The sequence below is a fragment of the Molothrus ater genome, chromosome 1 (assembly GCF_012460135.2).
Source record: "Molothrus ater isolate BHLD 08-10-18 breed brown headed cowbird chromosome 1, BPBGC_Mater_1.1, whole genome shotgun sequence".
Classification (NCBI taxonomy): Eukaryota; Metazoa; Chordata; class Aves; order Passeriformes; family Icteridae; genus Molothrus; species Molothrus ater.
In genome coordinates this window covers 138,518,414-138,542,392 of record NC_050478.2, presented here as the reverse complement: position 1 = coordinate 138,542,392, position 23,979 = coordinate 138,518,414, and the positions used below count along the sequence as shown (strand labels likewise).

Here is a 23,979-nt window from a genome sequence, read left to right as displayed (position 1 = left end):
AACCAGTGCCTATATGGATATTGCATTAAAAGTCACTGCAGTAATTGTCAGACCAAGCTGCTGAAAGCAAACTTCCAAACGTCCTGAAAAAGTGCTGTGACTGATGTATGGAGTCACCATTTGTTTTCCTTCTTCCCCTCTATCCTTTGGTAATAACACTTAACACTGCTCCACCTTGCATTTTAGTTTCATAGGAAAGCATTAAGAATGGCTTCATATCAGTCATCTTTTCCAACAGACTAAAAATATTATAGCAATCAGGTTTTAATTCACTTGGGTGCCAGGCTCACCAGGCTGGAGCAGACTGTCACATTGCTGGCTGCATGGATGTACAGGCTCAGAATCACAGCCACCAGAGAAACTTAATGGCAAGTACTGAAAAGGCTTTGGAGTTTAGCTCCTTCTCTGATTTACATCAGCAGAATAGGAGTAATCAGGACTGCAATTACATTTTAGGAACCTAATTCTATTGAAATGCCACTTAACTTCCGTTTTTGCTTCTCAACCTTCCTCTCAAGCAATGCCCAGTAAAACTATCAGATTAAACACTTGGATAAGTTTCTTGATTAAGCCTGATAAATTGGAAGATAAATGTTTTCACATTATTAACACATAAATGAGACATATTTAAACCAATGTTCTTTAGCAATTTTCCAGGGAAAGATAATAATTTTAAAATTTAAAAACCAAAAAATTAAATGATACAACAGCTGATTTATTTGCTATGCATCATATCTCAGACAAAGTCTGCATGGCTCACAGGAGAAAAAATTTACATGGTTTTTATAGTACTTAATTATCGTCCATCTTCTGTGTAATTTCTTAATGCATTTTAACCCTAATAACTTCACCATTGATACTTCTGATCACAGAATAATGATTCTATGAGTAAACAAAAAAATATACTTGGGCTTATTGTATAATGTTACTTAATATTAAACCCCCATAAATTAATGGAGTATTTTTTTGCTTTTCCAGGATCTTCATAGCAATAATTCTTTAAAATTATTTACCTAGTTAGTTACAGTTATTGTATGTTAAGACTCCACAATTCTAATTAACTTTTTTAATTTAAAAAAAAAATACTCAGGATTCTTTATGTTTGTGGCAATTTTAATAGTTTTTAATAATTCCATCATTTCTCCCCAATCTAAGGTACATCATCAGAAATACTTTTATGAAATGCTAACATCTTCAATGAAATACACTCTGGGCAGACTGCTCTACCTTGTTACTCAAAATTTAAAATATTTTAAAATATAAGTAAATTTAAAATATAAGGCACTTTGCCTTAATGCATTACTGTAATTTAGTAACAATACTTTAGTTAAACTTTAATAATAATTTATAAATTGGCACTTAATAAAGGTTCGTTCCACAAGAGAGACTATTCCATATAGTTTAGGAATTTAAGAATAGCTGAAACTAAATTCTAGCATTGTCAGCAATATTTTTTTAATGATTAGTACTGCTTAAAAAGTAGAGATTACAGTACTTCCACACATCTCAAATTTATTAGTGGTAGCAATTAACTCATCTGCAATCCATTAAGAGACTGCATTATCCTAAAGAAATTGCACCATAAATACCTGGCCAAATGCTGGTCTTTTCCTGAATAATAATCCTGGAATCAGATACTTAGGTTGGAAAAGACCTGTAAGATCACCAAGTACAATGGTTAAACCAACACTGCCGAGTCCACCACTAAACCATGTCCTTAAACATCACATCTACACATGTGAACAACTCCAGGGATGCTGACTCCAATACCTCCTTGGGCAGTCTCATCCAGTACTTGACATTGGAACAATGTCCAATCCTTCTGACATAGTCAGGAAAACAAAAAGCTGAAGAGAGTGTTTCCCCTGATAATCGAGAGGAGAGAACTGGTGACAACAAATATGGAGAAGGCTGAGTTACTTCAGAGAGTTCTTTGCCCCAGTCTTTATTGGCTGTCAGGTTTCCCATTTCTCTCAAGTACTTGATCCTCTACATGGGATTTGGGGGAGAGAGGTCACTCGCACTGTAAGCACAGAGCAGGTTCAAGACCACTTGATGAAACTGAAAAGTCACAAGTCTATGGGTCCTGATGACATGCATCCCAGGATCATAAGGAACCTAGCTGATGTTGTTGCCAGGTCACTCTCCATCACTGGAAAAGCCATGGCAGTCACATGGTTACAGGAAGGAGGAAAACATCATTCCTGAGAGAAAGGAAGATCCAGGGAACTACAGACCTGGGAGCTTCAGCTCTGGGTTTACCCTCCAGCAGAGGGACACTCCTGTCCAGCTTGGTGTCATCTGCAAACTGACTGAGGGTGCACTTAAACCCCTTGTCCAGACCATTAATGAAGATATTAAACAAAATAGAACAAAATAGAAAGGACGGAATGATTACAAAACCAATTAAAAATAGAAGGCCAGATAATCTATCACCTGGAGGATAAATCTAAAGGGGAATTCATTAGAAAAATCTGTAAATCTTAGTAAAATCATATGTTCTGTTTGAAGTTTTGCAATTACTGATATGAATGAGGTAAAATTAGGACAGAAAAAGAGGCAAAGCTTGGGTTTAGTGTACTCAAATGAAACTATTTCTTCATATGATTCTATGGTGAATAATGGAAAACTATGTAAATTTTTTTAACACATTTCCAATAAATATACTGCAGGGAATATCATTCTAAAGAATCCTAATTTTTTATTCTTTTGTTTTATGATTAAATATATTTTGTACTAAACTTGTATCACATTCTTGTCTGTGTTTCAATTATTAACGCATTTCAACTAGTTATAACATCAGGTATTTGCTGAAAGGTCCGTTTATTTAAAATTATTACCTAAATATTATTTGGCCTTTAAAAATATTTTCTAAATAGCAGATAATCCCTTACAGGCAAATTATGGTTTTTAAGCATTAGAGCACTTTTTTTTTTAATAAAATTAACTCAGATTTGAAAAAATAAATACAATGTACTTTAAAATACATTAATTTCTCCTACATGACTGATTTATTCAGACTAGAACTAGAGTTATATAAAATGATTCATTATAAGGCCTAATTACAGTGTTCTGCATATTTTTAAGTCACTGTGGAACAAACAGAATCACTGACTTTTAACACTGTCTTGAAAATTTTACAAACTAATACAATTCTGGATTTGTCTTCAGACAATTGTTAGTATTATTGCCACAAGCTTAGTATTTGAGAAATATGGATTTTAAGTTAATCAATGATTGTTAAGAATATTATGTATCTATATATCTGGGCTCACACATTCTAGAAAAAATGTCCACGAATGATAAAAATCTATTCAATACTCAATGCTGGTTTGCAAAATGTGGTTTAGGTAACACCCTATTCAGCCTTTCTCTGTAGTAGTTTTCTTCACTCTGTTAACTTGCTCTTCTGAGTTATCTGTAATAGTCACTAAGCAAATTAAGGTCAAGACACTATAGTACATCTTTTGTCACGCTAACCTTGCTGGAGGACTGTAAAATTTGTGCACAAATTGTCCATATATCTATTTTCAATTATGTTCTTGTACACTTTTAATTTGAGCACACACAAAAGGGAGAACAATACTTCCTAAAATTTACATATCTAAATGTAAGTTTCCACACCATGCCTTTCAAACTTCTGATTTGAGTTCATCTTTTTCTTTTGTGATGTCTAGGTCATCTCTTTCTGACTTCAGAACAGTAAACATATAGCAATATATTTACACTGTCACCTTTATAATTTTAGAAGCTCACTTAGTTTTTGTTCAGATTTATCTGATTCAAATAATTATTTAGTCTCATTAAAACACATTAATGACATTCTTCAATGTACACAAACTGTAAATGCAAAAGACTTACACTTGAAGTACAGTTTTAGGATCACCCACTTCTCCTCCATCACCAATTGTCAGTGTGTCATAGCCAATCTCCAGATCAAATTCTTCAAAATTTATCTGAATAACCTACAAAATAAAATAAGTAAGTATATTTTAGACATAAAGGTACTTGAGAGATGAGTCTGCAAATTAAGCTTTTCAGCAGTGTAAAAAAAAGTGATCTTCCAATGAATAATTGCATGTTAAGTTAAGCATATTTCACAATAAATTAGTGTAATTAACCCCTAGGTTTTGATTCATGAAATGTGAATTATAATAACCCTTTAGATATCATCACTCTGCTGACCTCCTCAAAGCACCGTGATTTCACTTATTTATGTAGTTGTTACATGTTCATTACAGTTGTGGGTAATCACATTACATTTTGATTAGTGTATACTCAAAGGGCAAAAAAACTAATTGCCTTATGTGCAGTACCACTGTCTTCAAATACCAACTGAATAATTGTACATCATTAAGTAAATGCAGTGAAGGTGAAGAATATCATTTACTCCTGACATGTATAATCTGGCCCAAGTAAGATAAAGAGGTATGAAAGGTAAAAGCAATTCTCTTAATTCATGAAGCTGAGCAAAATACAACTATCAGAATCATGGCCATTTTTAATATCCTGTAAATTAAATAGCTCTATGCATATTTCTGCTGAAGGATAAAAATTTCAGCACAATTTGCAGGGAAGAGAAGAGAAGAGAAGAGAAGAGAAGAGAAGAGAAGAGAAGAGAAGAGAAGAGAAGAGAAGAGAAGAGAAGAGAAGAGAAGAGAAGAGAAGAGAAGAGAAGAGAAGAGGAGAGAAGAGGAGAGAAGAGAAAAGAGAAAAGAACCATGTTTCCACCCATGTATTAATCATGGTAACTCTGTCTTTATTTCCTCACAATTTCATATGGATAAAAATGACAAAATACTTATATGTAGGAATTTTAATACTGTAATAAATCATCTTTTATTACAGTTATAATTGAGAACTGAGAGCATTTGTGTTCAAAGATGTGGATGCCATTCTGATGGATTATTATCATGTCCTTGAAAGCTCCTGTTCCTTTGTTACACTGGGGTTCTGGTAATTGAAGGAGGACGTGTTTCTATGAGCACAAAGCCAGTACGGGCAAGCTGGAAACTGACGTATGTTCCAAGGACTGCAATTTGTTCCAAAGGGAGGAGAAACACTTTCCTTTACAGGTGTAAGTGGTGATATAAGTACACTGAAGAACAGCCAGTTTGGCACATTTACATAAATAAATGCCTGTGTGTGCATGTACACGTGTACGTATATGTGGGCCATACCCCAGGAACTGCAGTCAAGTACAGAGAGTTAAGAGGGTGCAGATGGAAAGCATGTGGAAAATTGCATAGGCAAGCAGCTGATTTGCTCTAATTGAGTAAAGAGGAGAAAACTACACATAAATCTTCTTAATCTTCTTAGTTGGAAAAAATATTCTGGATATTTTGTGCTGCTCTAGCCACAAAATTTGTAACACTAGACATAAGAATTTAAACTGAAATCTATAACTACATTTAAGGCTGACACATATTTCACTCAGTACTTAAAAAACAACCAACCAAAACCAAAAACCCCAAAACTAACCAAAAAAAAAGCTGTTATTTTTGGTCCACTTTTAAATTCTGTGCAACTAGATGTGCAGCTACATCAGAACAGAAGACTCCACAATAAAATATGGGCAAATAATGTTAGTATTGAATACAACTTGAAAGCATATTTCACTTACAAACAGTAAAATACATTTTTAAATAATATTGCAGCAAAACTATCAATACTATTTGCATAATAAGAAGAAAAGGAAGATAGTATAAAAATTGTGTAACTAATTCATGATCAGAAATCTTAATCCTGTTTTCCATTAAAAACATGAAGAAATATAATTTCATTATTTTTCAATTTTTTTTTTGTGAATGGTAATATTTTTTTAAATTAATATCCTTCTAGGTATTTTATATTAGTTGAGTATTACCAAATTGATAGAAGACATCTGTTCCTTTGCAATGGAAGTACTTGTCTTCATAAGTTGTGTCAGAAAGCTAAAACAGATTTTCTTTAGCACAATCAACATTATCCCTTGTGATGCATATTTCATCAGAGGAGAAGACAGAGGTTAAGGAAAATATAAGTTTCAAGGTATGGGGTTTTTTAATTATGAAGGACAAAAAAATGTTTTCTTTATTTCACTGCAGAAAAGTAAGATCTTTGTCATCCTTTTTTAACAATGCCTACAAATAAAAAAGTAAGAAAACTCTGAAAAATATCTGTCTCATTGAAGAATATTGTGGAACATGAAAAAATAATCAAAACTGATATTATTGTTCAAATCATAGGCTTCAGCTTCAACCTTTGCACTAGGCTTCAGCTTCAATCTTTCCATTCGTCTGTAGTGAATATCCAAATTATTGATGACTTGGTTCTAATCTGGCTGCTCTGATATAATCTCTCACTTTTCTACAATCTGAATTTATTTTCTATAAATATAGAAAATATTTATTATTTTCTATATTTATAGAATTTTTAAATTAATATTTATTAATATTTCTATAAATATAAGAAAATAATTTTCTTTTTCCATGAAAAGAGAGCTTTTTTTTAATCAAAAGAGATGTACATTTAAAAAGTTTATAATTTTTTTCTCCATTAATGTTTCTCAGAGAAGGATGTTTAATTTCAAGCTTTTGTCTCATTCTCTTTCTAACTCACCTAAAACTATGACAATGGGATAGGTAGGACATTGAAAACTGTAGTTCTATAAAGCCACATGTGCATAGCTTAGTCTACTTTTGTCTTGTATCATATTCTGTGAAACAGTCACATTTTTAAGACTATAAGAAGCAATGATGTCATTAATGACTTCAAAAATGTTAGAATGTAAAAAAAATATGTTGTAGGAACTGACTATAAGTAATTGGAAATACTAACATTTGATAATCTTATTCTTGTGAGTCTATTACCTAGATTTCTTCTTAAAAGTTTCTGCTTCAACTGCAAATTAGAAAATGCTTCATCTTTGTGCAAAATTGACACTAGTAAATTAAAATTAGAAACAGCAGTCACCAAATAGAATCATATTTTATGTACAGTAGAAAGTAAAATATTATTCGTTGAGACAGTAAATAATTTTGTTCACCATGCATACCCCTGCTGGAAGAGGGTTAAAACCAGTTGCTAAGGCCTACTCTAAACAGTCTATAGTATCAATGAAGTATTTCATAACTCCAGGTCATTGAAAGGTAAATGAGCTGTATTTCAAACTTAGGTTTAACATAACCTCACGTGATTCACAGCACAAATTTTGGAATTGGTAAAGTAAGCTTGCCATTTATTTAACAAATGTGCTTGTCAGCTGATATTGAAGATATTTAGTTTTAAGGGAATTTGCACAAATTGAGCAAAAGTAACATATAGAAACAGCAGAGCTGTCAATATCCATCAGGAAACTAATTTACTACACATGTACTGTACAAGCCTTTACATGTTCCTACTGTAAAAATAAACCCTGGATACTTCTTGGAAATTCATCCTTTGACATGCAAAGTACATACACAATGTACAATACAAAATGTTCTTTAAATCCTTCCAAATATGCCAACGAGCAAGAAAATAAGTAGTCTTAAGGCTTTGTTTTCAGAGTCCTTGTTTTACAATGTCAGCTTTAGTTAGATCACATTCAAAGTCAGACTTGCAGTGCTCATAATATTGACTATTCCCTTTAGAATATTGAATAGGTTTTTTGATTATATCAACATTTAAAGTTGATTGTGATGGAACCTTTCAAAATAAAAAATGAAATTTGGGTAAGATGAGTAAATAACTTAAAACATTTTAATAAACTTTCCAAAAAGTCTTGTTTTACCAGTTATCTAACCATGTCTTTCTTAATTTTTCTGAAAAATCTATAAATGGCAAACCAAAGTTGGGTAGGATCCTTGAATCACTTTATTATTAGAGTAAAATCTTAAGAGTTATTTTAATTTTTAGTCTGTTTTTCATAAGAATAAACACTTCAGGGAAAACTCTGATGATTTATTGCTTTATTCTACATATTTTTAAATCAGACTAGCATTATTAAAGTGTGCTATTGATCTGGTTAGTAGATGCATAGCAATCAGAAGCACAGGGACAAGTATTTTTCTTGATCTATACATTCTAGTAAAGTCTATTTTACCAATTTCCAGAGCAAGATTAAAGCATTAATATGAATGAAATAGGATCCATGGGTTTTATTGATGTATACAAACACTGATCATGCTATAATATATTTATGCATTTATTGCATTTATCCACTGCCCCACAGTCTCTTTCAAAGCTGAATAGAAAAAATGAGGGACCACAAAATATTTTCAAATAACAAGGTATAACATCAGGGAACAATATTATGAACAAAAATATTCGCTAATGATATGTCTGAGCTATAAGATTCTCAATAATAGGATTATACTACCAAAAGTTGGTTCTGGAGAGCAGAAGAAGAAAATTTCAAAGATATCATCTCATACAGTTTTCCACCAGTCTTGAGCTAACATTTCACACATAATGAGTCAACTAATGATATCGGATATGTATCTGTATGGCTTCAGAACTAAGAAGAATATCTTAAAATTAAGCAATATATTAATTACCATATTTTCTTTTTTTTAGAAAGAGATACTCAGTAGTCCCTAAAAGTTATTTGCCTTTATAATAGCATTTGTGATAAATTCAGCAGGTATCAGACTGCTACAATTGTTCTGATATAGGCTAATAATAACTTGAATTTCGTTCCAGAGGATATTATTAATTACATCCCTGTATACTACTATGAGGAAAAATGAATTTTGCATTTCCTCTTCCTCCATATACACACTTTATAAAAATCCTGTACCTTTTTTTTTGTTTTGTTTTGGATTTTTATTCAAAATAAAATATGCTGACCTGTGCACAATTGCCTAAAAAAAAAAAAATTAAAAAGTAGCTAAATAGAAGGCAAAAGTCTCTCTACATCCTGGGCTGCTCTTGCTATTTATAAACCCAAAAACAATAAGCAAGTTTTAATGCCTGATTTAAATTGAAGTTATAAACCTAGACAGAAATAGTAATAAGAGACAGTGAAACTAATAAGTATTATCCAGTCTCTACAGAGAAAAAGTAAAGTCCTATCTGAAAAATAATTTTCTGAAAATTGTAACTATGTACTCTGGTCTCCAATTATTTTGTAAGAAGTTTTCCAAAGGAATCATTGGGAGCAGAGATCTAATTTCTAACAAATTTCTGTAGGTGTACCTTCTTTGTGCCTTGGAATATATCCTTTAGAACCCACTCCTTGGGCAAAACACCAGCTCAGAAGTAAAATGAGAAAAGGTTTTATTGAATAGTCAATGACTACTTTGAGAACTTCCTAGAGTTTTTCAGAGAGAGCATGCTCAGAAGGATGTGTTCCAGACAACAGATTTTCCAGACAGTTGTTCAATATGTGTACCTAGTTCCTGATGAAATTACCTCCCTGAAGATTTTCCAAGGAAGGTAGTGTTCCAGGTGAAGTACTCAACTTTTAAAAATTTCAAACCATCCAAAGCAGAATGGTGTGTAACAGAGGCAAGTATAAGTTCCTCAGAACTGCTTCTGAACAGGAAGAGTAAAGACACAAAGTTGAAGGTACTTGTGCATCTCTTATCCTGAGTCTTCCAATGCAAATGTAACTCTAAAAGTATTTTCAGATGTATAGTAACATTTTCCCTCCATAAAATGGGACATTCTACCAGTAAAATAATGATGACATTTCTGTAGATGTAATGATTGTTTTCTTCTTACAAGTGTAGTTAAGTATTAAGCTAAGACACAGCTTAAATGACTTATATATTAGATAATATTAAGGAATAAATATTAATTAAAACATCCTTCCAAGAATGTAACATATCCAAGACTGTTGTGTAACATAACAATAGTTTAATTGGTTCTTTTGCAGTTACATGTTATGAGAACAAAACATAAGAAATCCATGTCACTTAAAAATATTCACAAGATTCCTTTTTTCTCGATTTTTCATTATTACCCTAGCAAGAAAAAAAACTACCTAAAGACTCTTAATGATGTCTGGTTGCCTTTGTCACTTGTAGAAGTGAAATTAGGCAAGGAGAAGAAAACACATCCTGTTTGTATCTGTGTCCTCATATGCCCTCAGGATGGTTAATTGCTTTTGTGCTGAGGATATCTGAATACTTCCCAGTAAGTAAATAATGGGCATTTATATCTGATGGTACAAGCCAAGGAAATATCACTGTCTGATTGATCAGCTTTATCACCATAATTTTCGATAGAATCACAGGTCCTTCAATCAAAATAATTGTGTTATCATACATTTGATCATAGAAGAATAGTTTCAGAAGGAAAATATATTGAATCAACATATAAGACTTAGCTATAATTTTATCTAAATTGTTTATACTAGGTATAATTTTTTTAATATTAATGCTACCATGGAGTAGCTAATCCTGGAAAATTAAGGACAAGAAAATCATCAGGAATAGTCAGCATGGCTTTACCAAGGGGAAGTCATACTTGACAAACTTTGATAGACTTCTACAATTAAATGACTTGCCTGGTGGCCAAAAGAAAAGCAGTGGATATTTTCCACCTGGACTTCAGGTAGGCCTTTGGCATTGTCAAGATATTAACAGACAAGCCTTTGATGTGTGGGCTTAACAGACAGCAAGGTGGATTGAAAACCGAATGAAAGTGTGGGCCAAGAGGATAGTTATCAGTGATACAAAGTCTTGTTAGGGGCCAATAACTCATGCTGTATCTCGGGGGTCAATATTGGGACAAGTCTTCTTTAACATCTTTAGAGGTTATCTCTATGATGGGCATACCTAGATGATGGGGCAGACTGCCACAGCAAGTGAGAAGGGATGAGCAGTTAATAGGCCAGAGGGTCATGCTGCCACGAAGAGGGACAACAACAGGCTGGAAAAATGGACCATTAAGACGAAGTTCAACAAAGGGAAGAGTAAAGTCAAGTCTCTGGGCAGGAGATATCCCACATACCAATACATAGTGGGGTCCATCCAGCTGGAAAGCTGCTTTGCAGAATTTTTTTTTTTCTTTTTACTGTTACAGCTATGGAGATAAAGGGAGATAAAGATGCTCTAGACAGCCTCTAGACAGGATGTATGACTAGCCTGGACCATTAATAAGGAGACAGTAATAGGTATAAGCAGGAAAATCAACTAATTTATAAAACCACAATGAAAAAATCACACTCATCTTTCTCTCAAAAAACTAAGCTCAGTGTCAGAGCTTACAAAAAGAAAAAAAAATTATTATTCTCAAATAGTAAAATAATTGGAATCATAGGAAGGGCCTGAGGACTTCAAATTTACTTGTCCCTGCTTTGGTTCTTCCTCTCTGTAGTTACTCAGAAGGATATCCTTGCACCCAGCATAGAAATCTGCACTTTTTAATCCCACAGAGGGTAAGCCATCTGTTCCAAAAGAAAGCAGAGAGGTCACTAACTGATGTCAGCCTTACCTGGTGGGCAGCCACACATCCTGAAAGGGATGGAAAAATGGGAATCATACTGTGACTTAAGTCCCAGAACAAGTCTTCAGGTTCCACTCCAAATGTGTATTATATTTACAAGGAAAGATTTGGGGAGCAGAGGTACTGCAGGGTGAGATGAAGGTGCTGATTAAGATTTCTTCTTATTTTAACCATTTTATTCTGATTTAATTGTCAGTTAATTTTATTAATTTCTCCAAGCTGAGTCTGCTTTGCATATGAGAGTAACTAGTGAGTGATCTTCCTGTCCTTATCTTTATCTGTGAGCTTTTTCTTCATATTTTCTGCCTCTGTCCTGATGAGGAGGGAGCATTACAGATCAATCTGATCATCTGACAGCCAAGATTATCACACCATAGAATGGTAACCATGAGCCTTTGAAGGAGTCTCATCATAGAAAACAGAAAAACAATCGAACAAACTACTATCAACTCTATTTCCCAGTCTAATATCACAAAAAAGGTATATATTGAGCAGAACAATTTCCTGTAAAGATCACTCACAAGAGCAACCAAGTGAACTCAACCATGGAGAAAAGCCACAAGTTCTGTGCCAAAAATTCATCAAACAAAAAAGACCAAAATATCTCAAATGCTCATAGTGCAAGCACTGGAAATTTGCTATCAAAGTCTCTTAGTCATATACATATATATTTTTAAAAGTTCTAGTTTGGGTGTGGATATTCATGATAAGTAAAAGTAAGAAAAATGTTTGCATTTAGAATTGGTGTGAGACATAACTGAGACCAAATTTAGGAACTTATAGAAAGTCAAACAGAACTAAAATTCAAATTTGACATTTAATTTTACATAAAGTTTTATCAAAGGGTGGAGTTAATAGCTCCAGGTATAGTAAATACAGGCAACAGCTAAAATCTAATATTGCTAATGGCTCAAAGAGAAATAATTACTTATGTTGTAGCTATTGCAATAAGCACAATCTCACCCATTCCCTATGCTCATATTTTCAGAGTGTGAAACATCAGTCCTATAGTCACAGACATAGCAGGAAAAAAGTTTACAATAATTAAGATAATAAACCTGTCCTCCTTTCATAATGAAGACCTATAGCAAAATTTCCAGATGAAACAACAAGTCATTTATCCCTCTACAACTGTATAGACTTCCTGACTCCAAATTCTCTTTTTTAACAACTTAGCATGTTCCCTCATAGCCAAACCTGTTTGCTTCCTGGCATAGGAATAGCTGGATTCCCTACTGTGCTCTTATTCTGCTGAGAGAATCTCCCCTCTGTCCACATATATTTCCAAGATTTTTTAACTGTAGTATATATGTGACTTAGATATTTTAACTGGATCAAAATGTACACAAACAATATGGAAGAATAGTGTAGCCAACACAAAAAAATTTATTGCGTTCTGAACAGAACCAAAATATATTTACACTTTTTAGTTTCATATAAGATAAAAATGCATTATCTAATATAGATAAATACAAGAGCAGCCTTTTTATCTGAATGGATGAAGAACACAATTATGTGTAAAATATAAGTTTAGAGCGAGTTGAGTATGTTCATACTTTTTTAATCATTTCACTGACTGTAACACCCACAGTACAGCTTCACACTAGGCTTAGGAAAAGCCAAGTTTGAGGCATTTGCTTGTAAAAAAGAGGTGCAGTGTGCTTTGTTCCAACAGACCTGACCAAAAGAAACTTCATGAAATGGATCTTTGAATTCATGCTGAAGCACCCTGTCTGCTTGAAATTTATGCTGTTAACCTGATTAAATATGGATGGCAACTGGGTTTAGGCTTAACAGCAAGCTTAGGAAATGTTTCACTGACAGTTTTGACATGGTTAGCAAAATAACACAGCTGTGGAAAATTAAATGTAAATACTCAGCGCTTTACTGAATATTTTTTTGCTTATTTTTGGCTTGGTCTAAAAGCAAAAAAGCTCATAAATTGAAATATTCATTTTTCTTGCAGGAAGAAAACAGCAACTTAAGGACATTAGGAAGGGAGGAAGGGAAGAATTGAATGTAAAAATATATTTTAAAAAAAAGACTATTTTAATACCAAGTGATTAAATGACAACCATGTTTAATATTATTTCAGTTATAATTGCAATATATTCCCTCAGTATAATTCTCCAGACTTGCAGAAAATGTCATGTGAGGAATTTCCCAGATACTTTGAATTATTCAAACAGTTTCTTAGAAAGTAAAGGACTACAGCAATTGGAAACAGATGTTGTAAATTTTCAGTAAGCTCTGCCATTTCAACAAAACTCAGATTATAAATTTCTTAAAATACAACTGACATCCACATAAAAACCCAACAAACCAAATGAAAAAAAAAACTTCCAAAAACTAAAAAAACTTAGAAAATATAATAATTATAAAAACCCTAAAGCCAAAACCAAAAGTCAGCTATCTCCCAGCTCTCAAGCATGTCATTCTTAATTTCAAAATGATTTCAAAATTCGATAGATAAAAGGATAACAATGTGAACATTTTCAAGCTTTCAAAAACCCATATTCTAAAGAATACATTTTAAAGAATGTATTTATGCAAGCAGTAAGGAGATTTTTATGACTGAACTACATTCAAGATAGAATATGGTGATGACAAAAGATAACATACAGGTAAATTTTTTTAAAAAATTCCTGTCATAGAAAACTAAAAGAACCAGGACCTAGTTTTCTGCTCCATCTAAATTTAGCAGTTAGCTCACCATATTTAATTTCTTCTTACAATTCTAAAAAAAAATGCTTGATTTTTTTTTTAAAGGACCCCTTTTGCTTAGTTTTCTCCTTCTTGATGATGAATGATATGTGGTGTGAATGTGGTTGAGATCTGTCAGAAAGTCTGCCATTCTAGCACTGACATTTTCCACAGTGTTTCTGCCACTCTGGATTAGAAAAAAATCAGCAAGTATAATCCATAAGACTTGAACTCTCGTTAACTTTAGCTCTAATTCAGATTTCACTGGTATTTTTCTCTAATTCACATTTCACTGGTATTTTAGCCTGGCATTAAATTTAAAATTCATCATTTTGTAGTCCTTTCTTTTTTTTTTTTGTATAAAACAATGAAAGGAAAATAGGTTTTAATTTTTTAGGAGAAAAGAAGTACAAAAAACTGCATTGGGGAGGAGATGGGAATTAAAGCTTGAAAATACAAAGATTTACTACTCAAAATGTAAACATAAAATTATCCCATTACCTAATGTCAGAATTAATTACTGGCAATACGTAGCATGGTCCAGAACCTAACTGATGAGTTTATACAGTATCCCAAAAGATATTCAGGTATAATTTCCCTTACTAAATGTGAGAGATGTAATGAAATGGAGTCCAAACTGACAAACTCTTGTTCTCATTTCTGCTCGGATATTCACAAGAATTTTTTCAAAGGAGCCAAGGATTAATAATATGTGCAGCACAGCTGAAGATGAGTAAAGTTTAAATTTTGTTGCTTCTTCAGAGTTCCACAGAAAGATATGATTTTCCTTAATGTTCTTTCAGGTAGATCCCTGTAATTAAAGCTTTGCTATTTTTCATGAACAAAGCTTTTGTTGATTCCAGTGTAGCCATGGATAAAAGTGGCAACAATCACTTCATTGGTGTATATAAAACACTATATGGAAAACATTAGGACAACCCAGAAATGGGAAAACTGTCCATAATTTCCTTTATCATATACTGGGAAAAGACTTACATGTGCAGATACTGATCTTCACAGAGAATTTCAGCCTTCCCTCCTAAGAGGGCAACAAAGCCAAGGTACAAGGCATCGAGAAGGTTTGAAGAATATGTTGATGTGATACCATACAGGCAGCCATAGATATTTCACTGTTGCAAAGTTATGTAGCAATTGCCCATACTTCTTTCTCCACTGAATGATTATTAAGAGCTTTGTACATCATAGATTATAAATATTCTAATCACAATATTAATTATTGAAAAATTAGTTGTTTTCTCTTAAACAGATCAGCTCCAGAGAACAGGATCCTAATATAAGAGTAAGAATGCAGAAAACATGCACAAGAACAATGAAAATATGGGGATCTCACTGATAACATCAGATGTGTCAGTGCACCTTCATCAATGAGTTTTAATTTTGACTCCATCTACATGACTTTCCTTTCACAAATAATTTTTATTCTACTTTTCAATAGTGAACTCACTGTCATCTCTTGCCATGTTTGAGGGTTTTAGTTGGCCCTACTCCACTGTCAACAAGGTTTGGGTATGAACAGTATATCTAATTAACTGTATGAGGCAAGAAACCAACTATAATGCAGGACAAAGCTAAGGAGGCAGATAATTGACTGGAGAAACATTTCATTCAACTATATGGTGCTGTTTTCAAACATATTTCTGAAATCAGCTTGGGAGAAAATTATCTAGATTCAGTCTTGCATAAAGCCATTTACACTAGAGTTAAAGAGCCTTCCAGGGTCTTTCATCTATTGCATTATCCCTTAAAAGATTCTCTGTTTCTGAGCTATTTTGCTGCAAATTATGCAACAAGTAGCAGCCCTGAAGTACCAGGATGATGAAGTCATCCTGGTTCTCACAGCTGTGATGTAGAATATTGTAAATATTGTCATTTAATAATGAATATCATCACATTATTTGTTGTAGTCATTATAAAAATCTCTTAATGACAAATCTTCATTTATACATCAATGAGGTTTTTGACTTCAAGTCACAAAACATCATTAAAATCCACATTCAATATAAAATCTTCACTCAGAACCAAAAAATCCTGACTAAATTAACAGAAGAAAAAAGTTTCCTACATCAAATCCAAAAATACATTTTCACAAGACAGAATGAAAGGAAAAATTACAAAAAATCCACCCCTGGATCCTTCACTACAATTACGATACAAATTCTCCACTATAATTCTACTTCATAACATGGTTAATACTTGTTTTACCCATTTTTTCTCCCAATTTGTATGCCTTCTAGCAGTTATACGAGACCAGCAATATTGTGTTCAGAACAGTAAGGCAATTTTAGCATGAATCAAAACTAAACATGTTAAATCACTGATTATATAAGCAAAGACTTTATACATGCAAGTTCCTCAATACATCATAAAAAGAAATTGATCTAATTTGTGAAAAGATCTCTTTTTCTTTTAATCTCAACAAGTTAATGTTCTTCTAATTAGTGCTAGACACCTTTTCTAAAAACTATAAACATATCTGAATATTGTTCCAGATAACATTGTAAACCTTTTATCTGTTCCTTAGTTTAAAAACTCCGTATTTCCTGTGTATCTGCATTTCATTGCAATATCAAAGAGCTATTAGTCCAACCAATACCATACAAAGAACAGTATTTTCTGGGTAATACTGATGCTATTATAATATAGCTCCTAGCACTACAATGTGCCCATGATGACTCTAACTCCAAGTGCAGTAATTTCAGTAGTATATTATGGAAGTTCAGAAACAATGTCCAACTTACACTTTGAAATAAAATTACTTGCTTAACCTAACATTACTTCTTTGCATTCCTATTACTGGTCTAATACTAATGTACCACCAACAAACAGGTGTTCCTTGTTATGGCTTTATCTAAATGTTCATATCTCATTTTAAATAAGTGACCTGTTGTAAATTATTGTTTTCACACTATATCTTCAGAGTATTTAAATATTTGAGAGGACAGATAAATATGCAAGGTGTGCTAATTTAGCTTTGGCTGGCTGTCAGATGCTCACCAAGTCACTCCATCACTACCCCGCAGCAGCACAGAATGAAAAAACTGGATGAAAAAGCCCATGGGTCAAGATAAGGACAGGGAGATTGCTCAGTAATTAGTATCATGGGCAAAACAAACTCAATCTAGGGAAAACTTGTTTTATTTACTGACAATAAATTGGAGTAGGAAAGTGACAAATAAGAACAAATATAAACCCACCATCATTCCAACCCATTTCTTCATGGGCTCAAATTCAGTTTTTTGTTCCTGACTCTTCTGCCCCCTCCTCTCTCCCAAAGTGGCAAAGGGGAATGTGAAGTGGGGGCTGCAGTCAGTTTGTAACACTTCATCCATGCTGCTCCTTCCTCCTCATGCTCTTTCCCTGCTCCAAAGTTAGAGGCCTCCCACAGGAAATAGTTCTTCACACCCTTCTCCAACATGGGTCTCTCCCGCAAGGCTGCAGTTCTTCAAAATCTGTTTCAGTGTGCTCCTCCCACGGGGTCACAGGTCCTGTCAGAAACCTGATCCACCTTGGGCTTTCCATGGGGTCGCAGCTTCCTTCAGGCACACCCACCTCTTCAGGCACATGTCCTGCACACACCACAGGTGGATCTCTGCTCCACCATGGACCTCTGTGAGCTGTGGGGGACAGCCTGCATCAATGGCACTCTACAGAGATTCCAGGGGAATCCCTGATCCAGCACATGGAGTGCCTTCTTCCACTCCTGCTCTGCTTGTAGTTTCTGTGGGGTTATTTCTCTTGAGTATTCTCATTCACCTCCTTTAGCTGCCGTTGTATGCCTTTTTTTGCCCTTACTCAAATAGATTATCACAGAGATGCCACCAGCTTGCCTGATTGTGTCCTGCAGTGGGTCTGTCTTGGAGTCAGCTGGAACTGTCTCAGTCTGATATGGGGGCCACTTCTGATCTCTTCCTAGAGAAGTCACTCCTACAGCCATCCATGCTACTGAAACTCTGCTTGTAAATAAAATCAAACTGAAGCATACATACACTGAAGTATTTTACTGAGCCAGCAGAGGTTAAATATCGGAGCTCTGATTCATCCCCAAATATTAAAACTGTGTGTATTCTTATATGGTGTTCCATATAAGAATATGGAACTGTTCAGGTACTAGGACAGTTTTCATATGATCATATGCTATTTTGCAGTATTTACAGTTTCATGAAAAAAAAAATCAGTGTAGAATAAAGCTTAAGCACATTTTATTTGAACTATAGCAGGAATGATCTCTGTCTAAAGAGAGGGCCAATTTTATTTTCATTAGAATTGCAATTTTTATATGTGGAATAACTTGGTTTTTTTCAAGTGTTTTGAGAGAAAGGAAAACAATTGCAACTACCCAGTACAAGCAAAACAGGAAGCTACTAGAGTAAGTGCAGTGAAGGGGCACTAAAAAGATTAAGGGATTGGAACTTCTTTCATGTAAGGTTGAGACAGCCCAGCCTGCTTACACTAAAGAAGAAGAGGATCACTGAATCTCAATGTCTATAAACTCCTGATGGGAGGATGCAAAGAAGATTAAACTAAACTCTTTCCAGTGGTGACCAGTGACAGGACCGGAGGCAATGGGCACAGACTAAAACACAGGAGATTCTTTCTGAAAATCAGGAAACAGTTTCCCCTGTGGGGTGAGCAAGCACTAGCTCTGGTTGCCCAGAGAGATTATGGGGACACCATCTTCTGAGATATTCAAGTCTGGGCAGCTGCTTCTAGGCAGCTCTGCTTGAGCAGTGGAGTTCAACTACAAGATTTCCAGAGATTCATTCCAATCTCAATCATTCTGTAACTCTGTCAACCACACTGACAACCAGAGAGAAAGCATTTATTCAATTAATTTTCTGCAGTTCTATAAATGCAGAAAGTGGAAATTTCAAAGGAAAATAAGACTGAGTAATAATGTTTTTAAATATTCCCATAAAAATAGTTTTGGTAAAAACAAAGTTCTGAGGTTTTGAACTAACACTGTGTCACCATCTTGTGAATTGGCAGGGAGAAGAAGGAATATTCATTAAGACATGAATATCACTAGCAGAGTGTAATCCTTAACAATCACCAAGTCATTAATATCTTAAAGCTGCAGTCACCTGTGACTTGCCAGTAAATATGTACCAGTTTATGAGCTCAAGGGTTTGCTTCTACCAATGGTGGAATGTCTAAAATCTTATTTGGCTTTTCTTTTTTTTTTATGTAGACATGCCCTTGGTGCATTTAAGAAAGGAAACCATTTTATGCAAAAGCTGAATGAACCTAAGACCCATTAGGCCATATGCAAAGTATGGCCTAATGGGTCTTAAGTTCATTCAACTGCTCACTGAAGATTTTCAGTCCATTTAGAGAACTTGTACAAAGTGTGGTAGCTGTGTTTCATTTCCTCAAATGGTATGATACTAAATTCAGCTGGCACATTTGACAAAACTTTCAGAAATTCTAGACGCATACAGATTTCATCTTGCTCACAAATAGTTTTTAATTAAAGAAATAAAAATAGGAAAATTCTTTGAGATGAGAAATCTTAAATATTACTTTTGAACTTTTTGCCCATCTGTGGAACAGAGACTGAATAATTTTTCAAGAACTCTTCACACTTTTTTTATGACCTATGAATTGGATAAATTTGATTAGTAGTCCCTAGAACAAGGATCAACCAAACAAATGACCTCCTCACTAAACACATTTATAATTTTGATTATCAAATTCTAATCAGTTGTATAAATACGCTTTTTTCTTTTACTGAAGTGGAACATAAAGATGGCTTCCACACAGGACTTTGTAAAATTAGAGTGAAAAATACACCAGTGTAGCTAAATGGTTTTTGAAATTTTGAAAATAGTCAGGTTTTCACTGAGTCCTCTGATGAATTCAGGTGCAAAGGAGTGGGCCTTATAGGCCTGTCTGGCAGTTAATGGAGTGTGATGCAGATGGCAATATAAAACAAAATTTAGAGGTAAAATATATCCTTGTACCAGAAAACACAGATGATGATAGTATTTTATAAAACATTCCTGAGCTGCACAGGTAATTTATGTTTTATTACATCTAAACAAGTCCATTACACTCAGTTCGTGCAAAATTATACACCCGCAAAGAGAATATAGCCATTGCTGCCAGGTGTTTAGTTCTTGAGATTAAAGACAACTGGTGTCATAACTTAGCTTAATTGCTCTACTTTGACTCATTTGACATTATCAGAACTCTCAGTACTTTTGCTTTAAAGTGTAGGTATAAAGCACATGGGATTTTATACAATGGTTCAGAAAATAGAATAAACATCTTCAAAACAGTTCCTCACGAAGGGAAAGTGAATTCAAGAACTTCAGTGATTTTTCCCACAGTCAAAGGCCAAACATGATATAAGCATACACAAAGTAGCTCTTCTACTTGTAACACAATACTATTGGGCCCATGAAATTGCCTCATACCATTGGATAGTTGCTTCTGGGAATTAAGTTAGAGAATGACATAAAAAACATGAGAGTATCTACTTGGCATACAAAAACTAAAACTATCTTAGGGGAAACAAGAGTTTTTAACATCTGTCCATACTCATCTGGTGTTAGACATTTCTTAAAAATATCTGAAATGCACCTAGTACAAAACCTGGACTGTAGAGATAAATCGTATTAGTGAAAAGTGTTGTGGTCTATGTGTGCTTTTGTTTGGTTGGTTTAGGGTTGGGGGGGGGGTAGAGGTGGAGGGAGGGATTTGTTTGTTTTGTGGTTTTTTTTTTAAGAAAAGCCAGACTATTAAACTTACCTTATTGGTATTGATAGCTGTGATGACCCATACACATTGAGCATTGCTGTCATATTGAAATGGAAAATTGGGTGATGTGAAAGTGCCTCCAGGCCCCTGAAGATTGGATCCACAAGTTTTGACTGCAAAAAGAAAGTTCACCTTTTAATTCACATAGAAAACACATGTAGCAGGTTCATAAACTGATCTCTAACTTACTCTAATCAAGGTATGAGGAATTAAAATACCACTGAACAAAAACAGAACCACCTCTTAGAATAGAACATTCATGTTTAACTATTCTGACAAAATAAAATAGATCTCTTGTGCCTAAACTTATAATCTTAAAAAATGTTGAAAGTATTTTAAGGAAAAACAGTAAATACAGTAACAGAATCTGCCCTATTTATTTTTAAAATTCTTCAAAGACTAACTTATTCCATCTTCACTAATGTCTTGAAAGACAAATTTAAATAGTAGAAACCTTTATCACTGTGCATAGGTGGGTTTTTTATCACTGGCATATGTGTTGGTGTATGGCATGTCAGCATTTTTTTCTTCTATAACCCCTGTACAACCCATTGAATCAATGGCCAAAGCACTGAAAAATTTAAATGAATCTTGTAAAAGTTAAACTAACACAAAACAGTGTTATCTATTTTTAAAGATTACAAAGGGTATTTATTTTCAATTCAAAGTCTGTGTGGTTATTCACAATAGCATGTCAGTAAAAAAAATATTCTTATTTACATAGCTTGCATCTCTTTCATGAATAATACAAAGGATATAAACTGTGTCCTTTGTGCTTTCAAGTGACACTTTCAAGGCACTAAATTCCTATTCTGTTGAAGTCAATAACACTTTTATTGTTCTTTCCTTGATATTCAGATCTTAGCTGAATGCCCTACTGGTTAACTTTTCCTGTATGAAGATGTAAAACAGACAAGCAACCTCAACTAAACATGAGCCTATCCTATTTCTCCAGTGATTATTATGACACCACATAAACTGCAAAAGCTAAAGAACTATTTCTTCCACTATATTCTGACAGACTGTCTTGCATAATTGAATAAAACAAATTGACACTTAGATAAGTGAAATAATCCGAGAGTTGCATTGCACTTCCACAAAGCATATGTATTTGATCAATACTGAACACAGGATTCAGCTGCTGTTGGATGAAGGCTTGTTCCTTCACTCACATTACTCTCTAGAAAGAATGTCACTTTTGCACCACCCTCAGAGAAGCAGTACTCTGGTGATGAGCGTGTTCAAAGTCACACCAGATGCTTGGAAAGAAGTAGAGGGTACAGAGGTGAGAGGAAGGCTCCTCATTTAGGATCAGTTGCTGAAGACATTAGGGTCACAAGTAACATTAATGCCAAGCATTTTTGTCTATATATTTAATAAGAAATTGTATGACTTCTTGCAGCTTGTATGTGGGAAGTAAGTCAGGAGAGGAAAAAACAGTGAGTGTTCTAGAACATTTGCTGCTCCATCTGAACATGTGAGTCCATCCTTTGGGGCAGAGTTGGGATGTAAAGCACAGCTCCTTTGCCTGTGCGCTGCAGAAGAATTATGAGCTCTGTTTGCTGCCTTTTCTTGGTGTAGCCTCATAGTGAAGGTCTCAAAGTAACCATGTTGTTTACAGTGGAATGAAATCTGTGTCTTTGACACACAATGTCTATTATTTATACTGATTTTAAATATTCCTAACAGACACTTGTTTCCAGTACTTTAAGTTTGAAATCCAGGAAAAAAACCCTGTTGTGATTAGGACAATTTCTGTGTATTTGTGCACATTAATATTTTCATTATATATTAATATCTGAGCTGTACCTACACACTATCACTTTCATTCCAGGATTCAGGCATTCATCATACCACTTGCTGCTGTATTAGGTCATCAAATATTTTCAGCAAAATTCTTTTGTGCTTTTCTTCTTTCACTGAATTTTTTGCCCTTTATCCATTTGCTTGGGGTCAAAACCAGGTGTAGACTTGCTACTCCACTACTTACCTATTATAAACTCAAGAATTTCTTATCTGCTTATAAAATGTGTAATGAGGAAGCTTCATGAATTACTGGTTTTATATTAAGTCACTGCAATTTTGATATCCATCTTGATAAGTTCTAATAATTAGGGTGTGATAGGTTTGTGTCAGCTCTTCATGAAGCAAAATTTATAATGTAAGTTGCCTGCTGAAGCAAGCATGCTGAAATACAAAGTTCATGTTAAACAAAACAGCATAGGAGAATCTTTTTTTATTAAGAAAGTGGGGACACTAGGATTAAAATTTCAGGTACTTACAAAAAATTTAATAGGCATTGGCTATCAAACAAGGGATAGATGCCAAATGGAATAAGGACCGTGAGAGTAAGAATTTCTGTTTACCTTTACACACAGGCCTATGATCACTCCATGCAGCAAAAACTTCAGCTATCCTCTGACAGGTGATGCTTTTGGAACCTTGTAGCACATAATCTTCATCACAGGAGAACTGTACTGTTGCTCCCAAGCTAAAATCAAACAATGACAGAAAAAGAAGCATTTTTTAACAAATAGATAGCAGTCCATTGTTCCCATTCCTTTAGATATGATGGTCTTTACAAACAATACTAATATGTAATCCAGAAATTTCTGCTTTCAATAGTAAAATGCTGAAGGCTATGTACTAGCCTGATAGTGCACACTGTTCAGCCCTCCCTGGGCCTACTTTGGCTGGAGCTGGTTTACCTCTTTTAACAGTAATTTGGAGGTCAGGTGACTATTTTCTGACCTAACTTCAGACCTCCATACAGTAAAAATTTGACAAATCTAGACATTGTGTAACTAAAAGTAGTTATGTTAATTGAAGCTAGAAAAGAATGGGAAAGCGATATAAGGGAATCACCTATAAGAAAAGGCAAAAGGTCAACTGAAAGACTGAAAGAGAAATTCCTATTATAAACATTTTATTTCTCCCAGTGAAGACCTCAGGATATAAATAATATGCTGTGAAGATCTTCCACTCCTGATTATTCTTGAGGAAATCTAGAGCTTTTGAGCTGGAGGGCATATGAAGGTGGAGCATAATACCAGAGAAAAAGGGCCTAGATATTAATAATGT

The 23,979-nt window shown here is 34.1% G+C and overlaps 1 protein-coding gene across 1 annotated transcript in view; it reads right to left on the bottom strand.

The window, feature by feature from the left end:
• Positions 1-23,979, bottom strand: part of CSMD3 (CUB and Sushi multiple domains 3) — a 595,264-nt gene that overhangs the window by 307,674 nt on the left and 263,611 nt on the right. Inside the window, exons 10-12 of the mRNA XM_036400790.2 lie at positions 23,265-23,389; positions 20,890-21,011; positions 3,862-3,965 (exon numbers count right to left, since the gene is read on the bottom strand). Coding sequence (XP_036256683.1) covers positions 3,862-3,965; positions 20,890-21,011; positions 23,265-23,389 — 351 coding nt within the window. The remainder of the gene's footprint in view (positions 1-3,861; positions 3,966-20,889; positions 21,012-23,264; positions 23,390-23,979) is intronic.